General features: G+C 38.8%; 1 protein-coding gene across 2 annotated transcripts in view; it reads right to left on the bottom strand.

The window, feature by feature from the left end:
• Positions 1-3913: 3913 nt before the first annotated feature.
• The window catches only part of LIPK (lipase family member K), a 42108-nt gene continuing 25033 nt past the window's right edge, over positions 3914-20988 (bottom strand). Inside the window, exons 4-10 of one of the 2 annotated variants that reach the window (XM_010819725.4) lie at positions 19627-19825; positions 16850-16959; positions 15807-15943; positions 12348-12494; positions 11780-11851; positions 9124-9195; positions 3914-5850 (exon numbers count right to left, since the gene is read on the bottom strand). In XM_010819725.4, coding sequence (XP_010818027.2) covers positions 5617-5850; positions 9124-9195; positions 11780-11851; positions 12348-12494; positions 15807-15943; positions 16850-16959; positions 19627-19825 — 971 coding nt within the window. In that variant the 3' untranslated portion in view covers positions 3914-5616. The remainder of the gene's footprint in view (positions 5851-9123; positions 9196-11779; positions 11852-12347; positions 12495-15806; positions 15944-16849; positions 16960-19626; positions 19826-20988) is intronic. The other variant, NM_001205613.2, reaches the window with a different exon arrangement.

Raw genomic sequence — 20988 nt, 5'->3', positions numbered from 1 at the left:
TTGTCTGTAGACACCCAAGTCTTCCCTTACAACTTAGATCATTTATTTCCTCCTCTGGGATGTCTGCTCAGACACTTTAGCCTTGTGTAATCATCCCTTTTTCATGTATGACTATATTCATACCTGGGCTTCATTGGTGGCTCAGATGATAATGAATCAGCTTGCAATGTGGGAGACCTGGGTTTGATCACTGGGCTCGGAAAATCCCCTGGAGGAGGTCATGACAACCCACACCAGTATTCTTGACTGGAGAATCCCCATGGACAGAGGAATCTGGTGGGTTACAGTCTATGGGGTTGCAAAGAATTGGACAGAATTAAACAACTAAGTACAGCACATAGGCACACCTAGATCATAACATTGAGAGCACAGGAAAGTGCTGTTGAGAATTAGAGTAACCAGCTAGTTATTTGCTGTTTGATTTTGGGTACCCTAGTTATTTCAACTACTTATCCTCTTCATATATAAAACAGATATACTAATATCTAACTCATAAGCCATTGTAAGGACTAAATGAGATAACATATGTCTAGTTTGGTCTTGGTGCATAGTAGGAAATAAATATTAATTCTTATTTCTGTGCACATGCTTCTTCTCTTTCTCCCTCCATTGTATTAGGCAGTCTGGCACTGGATAAAATCTTAGAGCCTATTTAATTGCTTGTGTGAATAAATGGAGATTAATTACTTGACAAATGCTATTATTCTGGCAATACTGCATTGTGAGAAGCAATATAGCATCATGGTTAATCAACAATACTGGCCCCCATATTGAGATAACTTTTCCCCAAAATAGTGGGTCTATTACTTCAGCAAGTTATTAATTTTACAAACATACTGTTATGTCTATAAAGATGTGTAAAATGGACAGAACATGGAGTCCATTTTCAGGACTATTATGAGAATCCAACAAGATAATGTATAGAAAGCACTTAGTATAATACCTGGCAAATGTGAAGTGTTTCAAAATAATAGGTAGAGATGATTTCTATTTTTAATGTTTAGTAAGATAAATATATCAAAGTCTCAAGATGGCAGGAAAATAGGATTTTGCATATGTCATTTAATGTCTTGGTATACTTAATTCCTATGTAAATTAAGATTTATATTTTCCATATGGGAATTTGATCATAATTAAATATATTAATCAATTATCTTTGTATGAGTGAAAGTCGCTCAGTTGTGTGTGACTCTTTGCAACACTATGGACTATACCCCCACCAGGCTTCTCTGTCTATGGAATTTTCTAGGCAAGAATTCTGGAGTAGTTTGCCATTCCCTTCTCCAGGGGATCTTCCCGACCCAGGGATCGAAGCCAGGTCTCTTGCACTGCAGGCAGATTCTTTACCGTGTGAGCCACCAGGGAAGTGCCCCACCCAGCATTTTATAAATAATATTTATTAATCCCTTTCTATGTAACGGGCATTGTGTTAAATTCTTTTAATGCATTATCTCATAACAACTCAATAATCAAGGTACTAGTGTTGTCTCCAGGCTTCTCTGGTGGCTCAGTGGTGAAGAATCTGCCTGCTAATGCAGGAGACGTGAGTTCTATCTCTGGGTTGGGAAGATCCCCTGGAGAAGAAATTGACAACACACTCCAGTATTCGTACCTGGGAAATCCCATATAGAGAGGATCCTAGAGGGCTGGAACCCCCCAAAATATTCAGACACAATGTAGTGACTAAACGACAACAAATATTTCCATCTCACAGATAGGAAAATGTGATTAAAGTGATTCATTAACTTGTCTATGGATATAAAGATAGTAATAGGGCTAGGAACCGAATCTAAACAATTGACTTCAGGGCCTATGTTTAAGTACTGTGCTTTACAAATATGCTTCATGTATTAATACATCTTTGGTATCCGTGACAGCAGATGATGTAGGCAGGAAAGAATGTCACTATTTTGTATAAAAGGAAATTGCTGGAGTCAATGATACATGATATTTTTGGTGTCATGTGGCTAATCAATTGTGGAGTTGGCTCTGGAACTTCCAATATCTAATGCTAACATGAGTATTTGTTGTTGTTGTTTAGTTGCTAAGTCATGTCAAACTCTTTTGTGACACCATGGCCTGTAGCCTGCCAGGCTCCTCTGTCCATGGGATTTCCAAGACAAGAATGCTGGAGTGAATTGCCATTCCCTTCTCCTTCCTGACCCAGGGATTGAACCTTCATCTCTAGAATTGCAGGTGGATTCTTTACCACTTAGCCACTGGGGAAGCCCAACATTAGCATTATCCATAACCATTTCTTGTTACCTCTCAATCATTAAAAAGAAAGATAATTACAGCTCTAAAAGCACCTTGAGTAGAACACAACATGGTACAGAAATGAGAATGATTTTCATTATGATGATCTTTATAACTACTGGTATTATCCTTGAGGTCCTTTAAAGGAAGGACTAACAGAACTAGTTCATTCCACTGAGCCAGATGTATCCATGTAACATCACACTGGTGTGTAGGACACAATATTTGGAATCAACACTGAAAGGACTGGATCTGGAAGATGTGAAAGAAAGTGTGAAATGTTCAGCCTCATTTAGGCAATCTCAGGTATGAAGATGAAGGAAAGGCCTTTTCTTACAAAAAATAGTGACTTCCCCAAATTTCTGACTCAACTAAATGTGGAAAGGAAGATTGTTATGTTAAGGGTTGGGTAATTCTCCAGTGTTGCAAGACAGGTCTCCATGGATATTACATTGGGTAGGGTCAAGCGTTTGCTATCTGAAAGTGTGACTATGGAAAAACTGTCAGAACACACCTATCAACACATTGGCAGATAAATACCAACCAGGCTGCCAGATCTGGCTTTGCTCTCTGCCAACCTAATTTTGACTCAGAACCTGGGTAGCCTGTTTCATTTAGTCACCCACACTCCTGCTCTATTACCCATCTTATACCCTGTCCTTGTTTCTGGTTCAGCCACTCCCTTTCTGTTCTCTGGTGATTTTGCTTTAGTCTCCCTGTTTAATCTTAAATTTTATTTAAATAAATAAATGCATGCTGTGTCCTCATTGCTCTTTTCTTTAGTTGCAGGGAGTGGGGGCTACTCTCTGGTGCTCATGGTGTGGCTTCTCCTGTTGCACAGCATGAACTCTAGTGTGTGCAGGCTTCAGTAGTTGTGGCTCCTGGGCTCCAGAGCACAGGCTCAATAGTTGTGGTGCGTGGGTTTAGCTGCTCCAAAGCATCTAGGATCTTCCCTGATCCGGGATTGAACCCATGTCTCCTGCACTGGCAGACAGGTTTTTTACCACTGAGCACCAGGGAAGCCCCCTGTTTACTTTATAGACTTCTCTCTTAAGTAAAAATGTGTATTAAATTCTGCCCTTACCCACTGTACAAAGCCTCAGAAATTCTCTAATAAGCAGGACCTTCCCTGACCAGGACAATCTATATTGGATTTCCTCATCTACATCTTTAGGGAACAATACCAGGAAGTATCAAGAGCTAGAATTTGGATTTCAATAACTCTGCACTCAAGATCCAGATTTGACTATTATTCTTAAATATTTGTCTGAGTTAGTATTTAAGTCTTCTGAGCATCAATGGTCTTCCTTAAAATAAGATAAGCATAGTACTGGATCACAGAAACAGGGACAGGAATAGACATCTTTGGCTATGCCTTTGATAAATGCCAAATAAGCTAACAAGTGCTAAATAAATATCGTGTGTGTCTGTGTGTGTGTGTGTGTGTGTGTGTGTGTGAAAACCTCTCAGTCATGTCCAACGCTTTGTGGCCCCATGGACTGTACAGTCCACGCAATTTTCCAGGCCAAAATACTGGAGTGGGTAGCTGTTCTCTTCTTCAGGGGATCTTCCTAACCCAGGGATCAAATCCAGGGCTCCTGCATTGCAGGAAGATTCTTCATCAACTGAGCCACCAAGAAACCACAAGAGGTGCACGGTAAAATTTTTATATTAATAACTGGTAAGGATTACAAAGACTTGATGTCACCAAGGAGACTCTGACTCCCCAAGTCCTATGCACAGAAGCTTTATAGTGGAACTGAAAAATGGTTCCATATTAAAATGTTCTCCCCTCTGGAAGTTGTTAGTTCAGATTCCTGAACATGTAATTCAAACCAAAAATATTAAATTGATATGACTGATGAGAATGGTGGTGATGTACCTTGAGGCTCTTACTGAAAATAAATTATAAATTAAGATAGAATATTTTTTAAGATGTAGGAATAAAAACAAGAAAATCCTACCTGATTAAGAGATGTAATGTTGTGTACCCACTGCTATAATTAAAATGGATAACCAACAAGGACATATTGTATAGCACAGGGAGCTCTGGTCAATGTTATGTGGTAGCTGGGATGTGAGGGGAGTCTGGGGGAGAAGCGATACATGTATATGTATGGCTGAGTCCCTTTGCTGTTCACCTGAAATTGTCACAACACTGTTCATTGGTTATACTCCAATGCAAAATAAACAGATTTTAAAAAATGGTGTAGGGAAAGTGATCAAGATAGCAGAGTAGGGAGAACTGAGCTCCTCTCCTCCTATGAGCACATCAAAATTACAACTATTTACAAAGCAACTATCGATGAGAATGATCTGAGCACTACCAGAAAATACATGGGGTCACAAAGAGTTGGACACAATTGAGCGACTGAACTGAACTGAACTGAAAGATATAAAAAAAGGAACAACAAGACAGGAAGGAGGAGTGAAGGGAGTGAAGACGTGGTATAATCAAAACCCACACCCCTGGGTAGGTGACCCACTTAAAAATACACTTAAAAACATAGTAAGAGGGTAAATCTTACGTTAAGTGTCCTTACCACAACAAGAGAATGTGGTATCACACTGCGAGAATGAATTGCTAGCAGATCTGCATAACAAGAAATATTCAACTCAGTTCATCATGAGAAGAAAAATAAGACAGAGAAAAATAATGAAATAAGAAACAGGATTTCTCGAGCATTTAACTGAAGAAAAAAATAATGATAATGGTAATAATAATAATTCATTATTAATAATAACAGTAGTAGTTTGCCACTGCTGATAGCAAATGACCATAAATTTAGTGATTTAAAACAGTATTTATTATCTCACTTTCTGTGGGTCAGTAGTTCAGGTATGGGATAGTTAAGTCCTCTGCTCCAGGTCTCACTGGTTCTCAAGCTGCAATCCAGGTGTTAGACAGACCGTTTTCTCAACAAGAGGCCGAACTAGGAAACAGTGGCCTCCCAAGCTCATTCAGGTTTTGGCAGAATTCATTTTCTCACATATGACTGAGAGTCCCAATTCTTTGCAAGTTATCAGCTGGAGGCCACCTGCAGATCCTAGAAGCCACACACGGTTCCTTCCCACATTTGTTTGCCTTATTAAGCCAACAAGGAGAATCTCTTGCTCCAGTTTGCTAAAATGGATTCTTATATAGTAGACTGCAATTAGGGGATGACATCCCATCACCTTTGCCAATTCTCCTGTCTAGAAGCAAGTCTCAGGTCCCTCCCGCACTCGACGGGAAAGGATTACATAAATTTGTGGTTCCTGGGTGGACCACAGATTATTGGAGGGGTTACCTTAGAGTCGGTGTACCACATTCTTATGACTAAAATCCACTTCCTTAGAGAAAGGAAAGTGTATTTAATTTTACAGCCATTCCTCCATCATTCTAATTAGGTCTTGGTAAATTTCAAGGGGTGCATCCTGTCCAAGGTAAAAATCCACATGATTGTAGTGTGGAATTGACTTGTAATAAATGAGCTTGGGAATTTTAGGGAGTAAATTCTCAACATCTTTGAGATCAGCCACGTAGTCCTGTCCACCACTCCACACTGCTGTTGGAACTTCCATATTAGAAACGTTGTATAGAGGAGGTGTAAGCTAAATAAAATTGAAGAGAGAGAAAAATAGTTTTCACAGAAAATCATATTATAGAAGGAACATCAATCATCAGTTGTTAAGCAAGTTCTGTATGTTCTAAATGTTACTGTATATTATGTACATACATTCACCATTGTACTACTATCTTAGAAATAGTCTGAAAATGCAAGCAGCATATGCAAGCAGAATTGAGAGAGAGTGACAGGGAGAAAGAGAGAGCCTGATGATTGTGTATATTCCTGGCTATTGTGAGTTTATCATTATACTTCTTATTTCAGTAAAACCAAACCATATTTTTATAAAATGTAAAATAGAGTGATTTTTACTACTTGCATTGTAAAGACTTACATATTCTATGAACTAAATTATGTTCCCCGCAAATTCATATGTTGAAACCTTAACCCAAGGTGATTGTATTTAGAGAAAAGACTTTTAGGAAGTAATTAAGGTTAAATGAGGTCATAAGATTTGGATCCTAATCCAACAGGATTGGTGGCCTTATAGAAGGGGAAGTGATAAAGAGAGAGAGAGAGAGAGACCTCTTTCTGCAACCAGACACAAAGAGGAAAGGCTATGTGGACATGCATGGAGAAGGTGGCTGTCTGTAATCCAGTAAGAAAGCCCTCACTAGAACCTGACCATGCTGGCACCCCTGCTCTCAGACTTCCAGCTTCCAGGACTGTTAAAAACATATTTCTGTTGTTTAAGCCACTCAGTCTATGGGATTTTTTTATAGTAGCCAAAGGTGATTAATGCACCATAGGCAATTTCAGCAGAAAGACTAAGAAGAAAAGGTTACATAGACCAACTTATAAATCCTTAGAAAACACTAACTTTGGCCAGGAAGAGGTTTCTAAGACTAGAAATGTGCCTGGGGAGACCCCTGACTTGGTAACTGCACCATGAGTGATCCGCAGGCAGAGCGTTGGTGTAGCCATTCCACATGTCACCGTCAGTAGATGGGTCTTTGCATTAGCAAATATCTTAATCAGTAGATGGGTCTTTGCATTAGCAAATATCTTAAGTGTAAGTCCCTTGTAATACTGGGAGACCTTGGATCTGGGCTTAGAAGCAAGCGGTAAATAGGAATGTGTAGCCATGAAAAGACAATGTTAAGAGCAAAGAAGGAAATCAGTGAAGATTAGCACTAATGAGTACTGCATGCAAGGGAATGGTGGGCTAAGGACAGCCTGGTGCACTCAATGCCAAGTGCAATTGATGAAAGAAGACGCTTGCTTTTCCTGACTTGGTAGTGTTCTCAGTAGAATAATACAAGGTATAAATATTCAAATGCAAGGATAGAGCGAGATAAAGAATAGAAAAGCAACACAGCACAGAGGAAGCAAGAATATTAGCAAGCTTTAAGGCACAAGTGGGTCTGAGGAGCTCCTGAAATCAGAATACATTTACTGCAGTAATTAATACCCTACTCAGAAAGAGCTGGGAAGCCCAGAAGATGTCAAAACAAAAATGAACATCCAGATCAGGATCCAAATGAAATGTGATGGCTTTTGGCTCAGAATTTTTCTTTTTTCACTTTTTTTTAAAGTAATACAGGTTTGGTGATTATATTGGTAATTACACCTGTCTAACTTATGATGATATTACTTATAGTTGTGACAAAGGTTATTAATTGTTAAAACTTATACATCAGTGTCTCTTTTGCTGTCTTGTACACCGGGTTATTGTTACCATCTTTCTAAATTCCATATATATGCGTTAGTATACTGTATTGGTGTTTAGAGACACTGATGTATAGAACAGTCTTATGGACTCTGTGGGAGAGGGAGAGGGTGGGAAGATTTGGGAGAATGGCATTGAAACATGTAAAATATCATGTAAGAAACGAGTTGCCAGTCCAGGTTCGATGCACGATACTGGATGCTTGGGGCTAGTACACTGGGACGACCCAGAGGGATGGTATAGGGAGGGAGGAGGGAGGAGGGTTCAGGATGGGGAACACATGTATACCTGTGGCGGATTCATTTTGATATTTGGCAAAACTAATACAATTTGTAAAGTTTAAACATAAAATAAAATTTAAAAAAAACCTTATATATTGTTTACAGTTTAAGTTTTCTTTTCCTCCCTAAAGTTCCAAGCAAAAGATCCATAATTGAACCTGAACCGCCATGTATTTTGATAGAATCTGCGAGCACAATGATGGAGTTAATACCTGTGATTCAGCTTTTATCCAAGTAGGTATTTCTGTCTTATAGGGTAAGGTCATCATCTAAAAAGCTTTTCCTAAAGCAGCTACATACTCTTGCTAGTACAAGGAGTTGTTAATCACAAGAGTAAATAGCACTCTGACACAGTGTGTGAGTTTGTGTGTGTGGGCACACACCTCTCCACACACATACAATTATAGCAGTTTAGGAGAAAATCAGATTTTTCACACTACTTGAAGTTATGCATTTTCACTATCATAGTTATTATGGTAACAGTGAAATTGCTTTAAAAAAACTCCAGATTTCCACATGCCGGATTTGAAAAAAATCCATGTATCTTTGTTGCCTACTTGTTTAATTTGAGCTCAGTCTATTAGCCAGAAGCTAAAGCCATCATTGGATTTCCTTAAATACTGGAAAAATTAACAACAATGCCTATTCACTTTAATATGAAATTTTTTCACAAAGGAAAGTTTTCATATATAATGTCAAGATATACATGGACATATCATCTGGCAAATAGCATTGCTTTTTTCTAAAGGTGATAATCCTGTCTGGAATACCTTTAATAATTCATAATTGTTTTTGAATGAGCAGTAAATGACATCCAAAAACTTATTAGGATAATGTTAGTTCATTTTATCAGGTTCATTTATGAAGGATGGATAAGAAGCCAGAGAATACGCTTTAGAAATAAAATTGCGCATCTTTAATTCTTTCTTTAAAAATATGGTCTTAAGTGCTGAGAGTTTCTATTTTTTTGAGAAGGAGTAAGTGTAACAGAAGAAAGGACTTTTGATCCAGGAACCCTGGGTGGTATTCTGGTTCTTTATTAGCTAAATAATTTCTGACAATTCACCTAACCTCTCTGAGCTTCTGGAAAAATAGAGACAATTTACCTAACCTAATATTTATCTGGGGAGGTCATGCTAAGAATCAAAAACAATGATATGGCAAGTGGTAAGATCCCCCCAAATAGCATCTGATCTATACAAAGTATCTGGCATAGTGAATGGAGCATAGTGAGTAGGTGCTTGATGAGTAGATACTATTTTTACAAATTTCATTTGCAGTATGCAATTGGTGATTATTGTTATTGTACCTGGTGGAAGTGCTTCATGTTCTGATCAGGGTTTCCCCAATCAAAAGCTTGGAACCGACCAGAATTAACAGCCTATAAAAAAAATACAAATAATAAACATGTTAAAATGATATACAAAAACAACATACATGTAAAGACAGTAAGCAAAAAATATACAAAAAGGATTGACATAATATCCCACGCTTTAGAACATGAGCTAAAAGTCAAAGTTTAATAAATGAAATAATAAAAATGATAAAAATTGATACAAATTCATGGAACTATCTTTTCTTCCCTTTTATACTTTTCCAGGGAGAAGGCAATGGCATCCCACTCCAGCACTCTTGCCTGGGAAATCCCATGGACGGAGGAGCCTGGTAGGTAGTCCATGGGGCCGCTAAGAGTCGGACACGACTGAGGGACTTCCCTTTCACTTTTCACTTTCATGCATTGGAGAAGGAAATGGCAACCCACTCCAGTGTTCTTGCCTGGAGAATCCCAGGGACGGGGGAGCCTGGTGGTCTGCCGTCTATGGGGTCACACAGAGTCGGACACGACTAATGTGACTTAGCAGCATACTTTTCCAATGAAAATCTTTGAGCAGTGATGCCTTTAAATAAATTCTATGCTGTGTACATAGACATGTTTTTAAAGATGATACATTGATTCTTAAACATCTTGGCTTCAAGAGTTTTAATATTTTTTAAAAGGCACTAGCTATACATTAAAAAATGACTGCTTCTATTATTACACTTTATACTTTGTTATCTTATCAGACGATCTAGGATATTATGACTATATTCCTTAATCTTAAACATTTTTGCTACCTTTGAAAGGAATGCTCACTCAAAGTACATCTTCAAGGCTTTCTGAGGGATAGTGTCTGTCTGTCTCCTGTCTATATGGCCAAACAGCCTGCCATGTCGTCAGTAACATGGCTATAGGCTGAGTGTCTGAGACCCTGTGTGTGCCCTTTTCTTATTTTAAATTTTAGACTTCAAATATTAATATAGAAATATTAACACTTCTAGGGGTTCCTTTTTCTGGTTATTTGTCACCCATTTGGATTGAAGAGGCATAATTTTTACATTTACCTCAAGCACTTCGTTAAATTATTTTCAGACTACTCCAAAGGTTTTTTTCCCTTTAACTTGATTTTTTTCACATGAACTGACTTAATTTTTTTGTTTGAAATGTTTCCCATTGTGATTTATATTCACAGAGGCAGTAGTCTGCTGTGGTTGAAATTCTGTAGGTTTTCAGCAATGAGAGGCAATAGAATGTACCAAATAGTTAGGAACTTGGGTTCTAGCATCAAACAGACCTAGTTTCAATCCAGGCTTAATGGATTTTTAAATCTGCGATCCAGGCTGTATATGCATCTTCTCTAAACCTGTTTTCTCATCTGTGCAATGGAAATGACAATAGCATTCTTCAATGTACGCAAAGCATGTGGCACCTAGGAACGGTCAAGAAATCACTCTTTTTATTGATATTGTTACCATCATGTCATTATCTTCATCCTTGCTTTAGCTGTCTACGTAACTTATAACCAAATATTTTATCTCCCCACCCCACTCACTTATTTCTATTCTCAAGAGAACTTTCTATCAAAGGAGAAGAGATAGCTTTAAGAAGAGTCAACTGTGAGGGGTAAGGATTGGCTATGACATTTTTAGAGTGGGGAATATCAATGGCTTCATTGAAAGATTGTTAGGAGAATTCATAACAGACAATGAGATATATATCTGGACAATAAGAACACACTGTAAGTGCTCAATGAATATGGAATCGAAGTTGTATTATCTGGAAAACTATGCCTTTCAGAGTCTACCTGTCTCCTCACCAGTAAGAAGCCCTAAATCTGGAATATCTGTCTTCCTTTTGGAACTTGAACACTTATCTCTTGAGGGTGGAACTCTTCAAAGAATTTCAGAAATCTTCAACTAGTATTTAAGACTATCTATAGCAGTGATTGTCAACTTTAAAGCATGGGAGAAATTTATCAGGGTGTAGGTTAAAATTCAGATTCCTAGGGATTTCAGATTCTTATTCAACTTTCAAAGTATTTTAAAATTAAGATATTTAATTAAATATTAAATATTAAACCTCCCCCACTTGTACATGTGCACACATACACACACTCAGACCTACGTGGCTTAGAAAGCTATACCAACTGAATTTGACATCGCTGAGCTTGCCAAATACTGAGAAATATAGTAACACACACAAAAAACTTAAATGGAGAGTAAAAACAGAAACCCTTAATCCACTTTAAACCCTCTCTAACATTTAATTTCCTCTAAATTAAGCAGTATTTCCACACTCTGAAATCGCCCATATCCCAGTTGGAGGGTAAAAAGATCTTTCTAGAATAGCATTTATCATGTTATGTATAGCTCTGTTAGAGTGAATGATTTCCCGAAAGAAGAAACACAAACTTTTCCTAGATAAGACAGTTAGGAGTAATCTGAAGATCAGAATTCAGTCAGAATATCTAGGAATACGCAGAGGACCTGGAGAATAGATGAGAGGAAAACAAATCGACATGAGTTGATCTGATTCCGGAAACATCTACCTGGCACTGGTATAACCCACAGGGTGAGCTCTCCAGACGTGCTGCTCGAGGATCTTGCAGAGATACGTGTGTGTTACATCAGGAAGTGGGAGTACATACCTGGGCCCAGTGAAGCATGGTCTGAACAGATGTTCCGGCGGAGCTCTGTGCAAAATAAACATCTAAGCGACTCTGCAAAGTAAAAAGATTATTTCTTACCTGAAGGCTAATCATGAAATCACACCACAAGTGAATTTGAGTATTTTCTTTCCCTCTCTCACCTGACCCAATCTCTCTCTCTCAGAACAAATATGTACCACATCCTCTGAAGACAAACTAAGCAAAGAAGCCCATCTTTAAGAATTTTCTCTTCCCTCACCTCTATTCTCCTGCCTAGGGCAGTATCTGTGTAAAGCCCAAAGAGGACATCCTGTGGTCAAAGACAAAAGGCAATGCGCTTTTTCTTTCCAGGTCCAAGAATATAGTCAAGAGATATTTAATGAAGCCTCAAATCCTCCTACTCAAGCAGATGAACTCTCAGCTTGGGTTGGAAGCCAAGAACATGCTAGTTGCATTCCAGGAGACAAAAAAACCTTTGAAATGTGGTTTCCATGCAATTAAGAATGAACTCTCCTTATCTCTGTCCAACAAAACAATTGCTTTCCTGGATCTGACTACTTACACGTACCATGTTTAAGTTTTTTGGATCAAATCCGCTCAAAGTAAATATAAAGTTGCTGCAAATACGACGAAATATCTTCCGGTTGCATACCTTGGTGGCAATGAATTGTTCAAAAAATGTGTGAGGAGAGAACATCTTGTCACCGAATAATACCTGCAAGATCGATTTAAGACATCATCAACTTTCATGGATGTAAATGTCAAGTGGAAAATGAGTGGTAAATCAGTCAAGCACTGGACATGGGTGACATCCGCTCGGTACTAGTCCTCAGTGAAACCAAAAAGCCCATTAAATTTTGTCTTTATAGTCCTCCCAACTCACCTCTTGAAGCTTTTTCTTCCAAGATCCTTTAGTTGAAGTGTTTTTTGGAGCATTCCCCTAAAATACTAGTCTCCATAGGAAATTGGTAAGGCTTTGGGGTCAGTGATATCTTGGTTTGATTCTAAACTCTGTCTCATATTTAGTTTTCTATTATTCTGGATTTCCTCAACTAGAAAATAGAAAATAAATGTGCACTAATAATTTCTGTGTAGATAATAAATCACATTTAAAATACATCTAGTGCAAAGTAGGCAAGGTGGTAGAGTAGGAAGACCCTAAGCTCATCTTCCCCACAGGCACTCTAAAATTAGAACTATTTACAAAGCAACTATTGATGAGAAAAACCGGAAGACCAACGTTTGGCTAATAGGAGAGGAAAAGAGAAAACAAAAACAAAAACAAAAATCTTAACTCTCTAAAAGTTGATACCATGCCTATCATTTCATTGTCAAATCCTATAAATTTTGTCTTCTTTTTGCACAACCCTGGCTCGGTTTCTCAACTGAAGTGTAACAATAATTTCTATAACCATTCCTTCATCTTTTGCCCTTCTTATATCTTTTACTCTCATTCACTTCCATTTGGTCCCCAAGAGAATTTTTCAAAAAAGAGCGTTATGCATGCCATTCCTTTGTGTAAATACCTTCCATGATCACCCACCATATATCTAATATAACCCAAGCTTCTTAACTTGGCATTTAAACCCACATTTCCAATATTCCTACATTTCCTACAGAATCTATTCATACATTTCCAATATTATTTCTCATGGCTTTCATAAATTTAAAGCTAAATGAAGTCAATTACATGTGATTTCCCATGGCTTGTGCTTCACCCCTTCAATGGTACTCAGACTTCCCTCTTAGTTTGGAAAGACTTTTTACAAGACATTGTAAATTGAAATCTTGTCCTTTAGCCCAAACTCAGAAATGCCATCCAGGAAGTCTTCTGTGATTCCAATGACTAGAAACATTTTCTCTGAGTTTGTCTGTCAGTGTCTTTGATCTATCATGATTTTGCGGGAATTTCTATTAGGAATTAGTGAGTTAGTCACATGTGGTAGTTTCTCTATTGGAGTTAAAGCATCTTATGGGTAATATTTCTAAAACTACAAAACTGATCAATCCATTTCTCTGTTCAACATTCTTCAGTGACTTCCCATCACCAACCGAACAAAACTCTTTAACATGACATAGCTGCTTTCTATGAACTGTCCATTATTCTCTTCTTGGTCAAGTCTTCCACCATTCACACATGTACCCCAATTTTCAGTCATGCCGATTGGCTGAAAAGTAGCTTTATAGGCATAGCTGTTTCCTGGTGCCATGCTTTTGAAACAGCAGCTCCTAGATCATCTTTTCTTACAAAATTGAATTGAACTGCACTACACTATAGGTAGATCAAAACATTGAAAGCTGAAGCAGAGTTGTGCAAATTGAGAATGTGAAGATCCTACCATCTCAAAATATCTCTTAACTTTGTGGGAATGCTGAAATAATTTAACAAGAAGTCTGGTGCTGTTTGCCTGATAATGTAGGACCGGGTTGGACTGAAATATCTGTGGTGAAAGATGCCCATGTACTATGAGGGATCTGTGAGCATTTTTCACATTGTTATCGTAATTTTGCTGCTACGGTCTTTCTTGGTTGTATAGGTATGGAATTAAATCACCTTGGGATAATTTGCTTATCTCTCACCAATCAGAACTCCTGGCTTCTATAAAAATTCTTTCACTTTCATATGCTTTCACTGAAATCACTAAACAGTCTAATCACTTTCTGTCTGTCACAGGAGAAGCCCATATTACTATGTAACAGGAAAACACATGAACTCACATAGAACAATTCTCTCCATTGAGCAAATAATCATTTAGTTAGCTGGCAGCTAGCAGAAATCATCTGAGGTCTAGGATACTGCCTATGTTTTGAGGAGTTGACAAACAGAGTTGACGAAGTATGGGCAACTTTGGACTTATAGTGTTCTATGGAAATCATGACCACAATAACAATAGCTGGAACTTATTAAAGGCTAACAATGTGTAAAAGATTTATATATATGTGCTCACTTAATCTTCAGAGAAGCCCTACGAGTAGAGACTACTATTATCCTCACTCGATAGATGAATAAAATATTTCCTAGAATTAAGGTCTTGACCAAATTCACCCAGCTACCTAGGATTCAAATTCATGCCATCAGACTCCATACAGTCTGAAATACTACATTATGCTGTCCTTGATACACTAGGGGGCACGGGAGAGAAATTTAACCTACTAAATTAAACCACTGATGCTTTTGAACTATGGTGCTGAAGAAGACTCTTGAGAGTCCCCTGGACTGCAAGGAGATCAAATCTAAAGGAAATAAACCCTGAATATTCATTGGAAGGACTGATGCTGAAGCTGAAGCTCCAATACTTTGGCCACCTGATGTGAAGAGCTGATTCATTAGAAAAGACCCTGATGCTGGGGAAGATTGAGGGCAGGAGGAAAAAGGGATGACAGAGGATGAGATGATTGGATGGCATCACTGACTCAATGGACATGGTTTGAGAAAACTCCAGAAGATGGTGAAGAACAGGGAAGCCTGGCATACTGTAGTCCACGGGTTCGCAAAGAGTTGAATATGATCGAGCAACTGAACAACAACAAATTAAACCAATTAATCAGCCCATCAATCAAATCAGCTTTTGCTATATCTGTGATTGAGGAATCACGTGAGAGAGCAGCCTCTAAATAAAAAATGAAGACGGTAGAGTAGAATGGTATCAGAGTGAGCATCTTGAACTCAATTGGCAAAATTGTATATCATCAGTAAACCTACATGTGTACCTCAAGCATCTATTTTATTCTTTCTAGATGCTCAGTTGTGTCAGACTCTGTGTGACCCCAAGGACTGTAGCCTGCTGGGCTCCTCTGTCCATGGAATTCTCCAGGCAAGAATACTGGTGGGGTTAGCCATTTCCTTCTTCAGAGGATCTTCCTGACCTAGGGATCGAACCTGAGTCTTCAGCATTGTAGGCGGGCTCTTTACCACTGATCCACTTGGTAAAACTTTATGTCTCAAGTTGTCTTTTCTTGAAATCAGTAGACATAGAGCTAGTTTTAGTTACTACAGACTGAAACCTGGGGAAAAGTTGTCACATACCTTGACTGCTTTTCTGGAAAGATTTGTTAATTTTTTCATAGGACTTTGGGTGTATTTCAAGGTGGTGACTGGAGCCAATGCAAAAAATATCTTAATCCTTTTAGCCAGCTCTGGATTAGTGGAGAATGCTATGAAAGCTGAAAGGAAAGAAAATACTAATTCATGGATTTAGAACAATTCTTACTTAACTCACTTTAAGTGATAGTAAAAGCAGATATATTAAAAAAGAACATAAAGACACTTAGAGTAAGCATAATCTGGGGGCAAGGATTTTTAAATTTCCAAAGATGAAACTGGCTAATTAAGAATAAAGTGAGTTTCCTGTTTCTGAAGGATGCAAATCTACTTACAGAGAATATTACAGAAAGGATTCAAATTCTTTCAAAGGTTAGATTTTATATATACATAGAGTTTCTAATGGTATTATCACCATTAGAAAGGATTTGTAAGTTCAGCCATTTATAAATATGGATGATAATGCTCTCAAATGTCTGGTGTAAATGCTGTTAGCATTGTCAAGGTCTCCAGCTGAAAAGACAACAGAGAAGAGAATGGAGAGCCTTGTGGAACTGCCAATGTGGCCCATCCACATCTAGCCTACCCTAGCACCCACTGGGACCTAACTCAAAGTCACATTGATTGTGGCATGTGATCACTGAAATTTGTAATTTTCTGCTTTCTTTTTAGTTTCCCTTACTAGACTGTGAGCTCTTCAAGGGAAAGATGTATACCATATTTGTCTTTGATTTCCTGTTATCTAACCCAGTGTCTGGCAAGTGTTTGTTGAGTACACAAATGAAGAAATAAATAATTGACTTTCTTACAGTCTTATCCATTAATCTCCAAATTTAGTCCTGAGAGGGCAGGAAAATCCCTTAGTCATCCTCACTTTATTTACTCTTCAGAAAGACAGCCAGACGTGATGTTTTTCCAACTCAAATTTCCCAAGCTAGAGACTGCACAGAGGGAAGAAATTCTGACCCCTTTCATGAGAATGAAGAAAATCTCCTGACACCCTCAGATCACATCTGCCCCAAACACACCAATGGTGGTGCCTTGGGAGTGGCCCACGTAGTAGAGTTGCTCTTGTCTGGTTTTCTCTATGATAAAATTGATTGTGGCTGGAAGGTCATATTTAGCCATCTCATCCAAACTGCCAAAGGAAAAAACAAAGCAAAACAAAACGGCATTAGAAAAAAATCCATCTCATTGTTAGGCTTGTAATACTTAAAAATACGTGTTGCAAATCTAGATGCTTAGCTTTTGTTAAATATAAGACTAGAATCAATATATGATGTCAGGCATCTTCTGAGGATCTCGTCTTGATCCAAGAGTAACTTTGTGTTAAGAAACTGAAAAATCTGACTTACAAATCCTACAGAGTTGTTGCAGTTGTTTGGTCGCTAAGTCATGTCTTTGTGGCCCCTTGGTCTACAGCATGTCAGGCCCCTCTGTTCTCTGCTGTCTCCCAGAGTTTGCTCAGATTTCTGTCCATTGAGTTAGTGATGCTATCTAACCATCTCATCCTCTGCTGCCCCCTTCTCCTTTTGCCTTTGATCTTTCCCAGCATCGGGGGCTTTTTTACTCAATCTACAGAGGCTTTTCACTGAATTCTATAGCAGATTTACCAAACTCCTTTGGAAAGAAAAATTACCTGGGATACTTATTTTACAAACAGAAAAAGTGAAGAGACTTGCAGATCTCAGCCCAGACAGACTGAATCAACATTTCAGGGAAGAGGCCTCAGGGGCTTTCTCTTCTGCGTGTGGTCAGGAGAACATTCATCCTGGGAATTGTGATGCTGTTTGCAATGGTGCCGTGACACAACTGGATTGGGATGTGGACTTAGGGATTGACAAACGGCTTCCAGGAATAAGGCGGGAGTGAGGTCAAGGAACAAGCAACGTCAGTGACCTTCAAGGCATGGTTCTCAGCTTCTCTACAAATGCCAGGTTTGCTTCTGTGACTCAGCTGGCCTGACTTCTAAGGCAGACAGCACCCCCAGGGACTGCTGCTGGCAGGTTGGCTGCATGGAGAGATTTCAGCACCCTCAGTCTATGGAGGACAGAGTTCCTTCACTCCTCGGTGAATAAACACTGGAGTGTCATCTCTGCTCAAGTGCTTGGCTCATTTTGACTTAACACGAATGTCTGGTTCTCAGGATTTTCAACCAGAACATTGTCTCTGTTCCCATGTCTTGATCAGTGTCATTATTCCTCTTCATTACGCATACCATGTAAATTTCTGGACTGCGCATTGACAATGTGATAGTCCTGGAATTTGCATTTTGATTTTTTTTCTTTCTTATATACTTTACATACACACAGGCCAAGTGGAGTGTTTAAAACAACTATCAGTGCAATAATAATGGCATTTCTTTCGAGCTTGTGAAGAAAACCTGGGTAGAAGAAGGTATGTTTATTTCCATCTTGTGGATTCCACAACGTGCAGTTGGACAAAAAGGGAAAATTCAAAAGGGTAGTTGCCGGGAGTCAGCACGGGAGTCCCCACCCATGACAAGGTCATGTGGGCGAGTTCTGGTGGGCAAGGCGAGCCAGAACTCAAGGGGTGCCCCTCTGGGCCTGCCTGAGCATCTACCCCAAAACCAGAGTCTGCCTGTTTTACTGCTTCATAACTTTCACCAACTCTTCTGACAGTCAAGGGGGACTATCCCCGACCACCTTTTCTCTGAAGGAAATCAACTTACAGCTCTAGCTAATTAGCCTCCTGGGCATAATAGGAGTGTTCCAATCCAAACCCCTCAGATGGCTCTCTAATTTGCCTGACAGGTTTACCTGGACTCCTACAGCTACACATACGATTGTTTACAGTCTCCCAACCATGAGAGGCATTGGAAGCTTAAGATATTCAAATAGTATAGAGCCTCTCGGAGAGTTAGAAATTGTTAGAACTAGTAGAAGATTTCATTGTTGAGCCAATACTTGCTACCAAGTTTCCACATCCCCTGTATTGTATCCTTGGAAGTGTATTAATTAATATAGTTGGTACATAGAAAAAATAAGTAGTGGCCTTGGTGCTAACAACTTTAGACCCTTAAGGTAATAAATTCTTTCTTGTTGTAAACCCACTGCACCTCTGTCCTATAGGAATGCAACTTTATCTAACACCTTCGGAGGATGGCGCCAAACTTTAAAATAATTACTCTTAGAGAAAATAAGTCTTATGGTTGACAAACCTTTATCAGAGTCATAAAATGTTAACAGGCCTTCTGGCCAGAAGATGATGTAAATCACCTAAACCATTTGTATATGATAAGTTTGCGGAAAAGAAAGCCTGGTCTCAATAAGGATCAAAGACTGCTGACTTTGCACGATTTCACACCCCCTATTATCCTCTATGCACAACTTAAGGTATATAAGCTCCCTTTGAAAATAAAGCTATGAGCCTTGCTCAAAGCTTGGTCTCCCCGTGTTGTTCTTTCTTGTTTCTTTTTCTCTCCTTTTCTTTTCTGTTCTTCCTTCATGACATTTAATTGGAGCGTGGGGGTCCTCTGGGACCACTTACTTGCCTGGGCTTCTAAGACCCACTCGAGAAGGTGCCTAAGGTGGGGGCACCTTCAGCGATTCGAGAGGGCGCCTGCGGCCTCCATGGTCAGAGCAAACCTGATGTCACAGGTTATATTGATTTTCCGCATAAACCAGTTATAATGAGCCTCTAATCTCTCTGCTTTTCTATTCTAATCACCAATGCTGTTCTCCAGAGGAAATCCCTAGATCCAACCGGGGCTGGACCCCGGTAGGTAGTTATCTATATAAAAGAGCAATGTACACACTTTAGTCATTAGTAGTGTTCTTCTTACCTGAAGGCCCAGTATTCTGGTGATTTGGGTGAAAATTTCAGGTGTTTTCTGGACCAAGTATTTCCCCGGCTATTCCCCAGCCACACATCATAACCAACATCTGCCAGAAGGAAAGCCAAGCTGTTGTTGGGCAGATTGCAAATCCAATTACTGGCAGATGCAACTAAGCCATGTTGCAAATACACAACAGGCTTTGGAGCTGCAAAACACAGACAATGAGAATTTTTTATCTGAACTTCCTTGGTGCCTACAAGAAAATTCTCTCTTCTGACTCCCTGTAATACAAAAGAAAGGTTAAGAAAGAAATTTGACACCTCCAGGCAAGTCTAGGTTTTAGGATTTTGAACTACTTCTGAAGCTGGTTAAGTTATTTATCTTCTCCATGTCTTGTTTTTCTCTCTGTAAAACTGGGATTATGTCCAATGCATTGAATTGTTAAATAGCTATTGGAGTCAGAGTGCCCTGCTTCAAAAATTTCTTCTGCTATGCATCAACCTCTTTGTGCCTTAGTTAACTTATTTTGTAATGGGGGATAATAAAAAATGCTATCTTATGGTGTAGTTATAAGAATTAAATTAGAATTAAAATACACATAATTTTGTTCAGCCACAATAATTACCTGCTCTATAATTATTCACATTAATGACATTTTATTTCTCAAAAAGCATCTGATTACAAAGCTAGTATTTTTCCAAGATAAGAACAAAGACAATAAAAATGCCATTTGTTGACTATTTCACTGAATGCCAGGTACTGTGCTAGTTAATTTGCATTGTCAGAAGGTGAAGTGCAAGGTCTTAAGTGAAATGTGCACAAGGTAAAATTCTTCATTTGATATAAAAATTCTGCTCAAAATGTAGAATTGGAACAATTTGACTAAAGAAAGAGAAAAGAAGAAGGAAATGGGGAAGTGGTGCTGAAAACATCGAGAAGAGCAAGAGAAGTGACTTGGATATTTCTGTCTTTTATAAATGGTTTATGATGCTGTGTAGGTACCACAAGGCTTTCCCACAGGTCCCCTTTGGGGCTCGACCAGCTTCCTGAGATTGAGTAGGCGAGACTGGAGTCTCAGAGAGCCTCAACTATCTGGAAGCAAGGACCAAAATCTATATCCATTAATCCGCCTTTTGAGAAAAAGACAGAAGGAAGAGGTGTTACTAATTCTGCTAAAATACCACCAAAGTGCAGTCACAACCCATAGCTCATCTCTAATCTGAGCCTTCAGGCAGCTTCTCATTGTAGAGACAGCTTTCCTTCCATGCTTTTTGGCATCTACCTGGCAGAACTGACAAGGTAAAAGTTTGGGCAAGAAAAGTTCTCACGAGTATTTCCAAAGGTAATGGAGTTATTTTAGGGAATGGT

Source organism: Bos taurus, chromosome 26, assembly GCF_002263795.3.
Source record: "Bos taurus isolate L1 Dominette 01449 registration number 42190680 breed Hereford chromosome 26, ARS-UCD2.0, whole genome shotgun sequence".
Lineage (NCBI taxonomy): Eukaryota > Metazoa > Chordata > Mammalia > Artiodactyla > Bovidae > Bos > Bos taurus.
The sequence above is the reverse complement of the archived record's forward strand: the minus strand, read 5'-3'. Positions and strand labels throughout refer to the sequence as shown.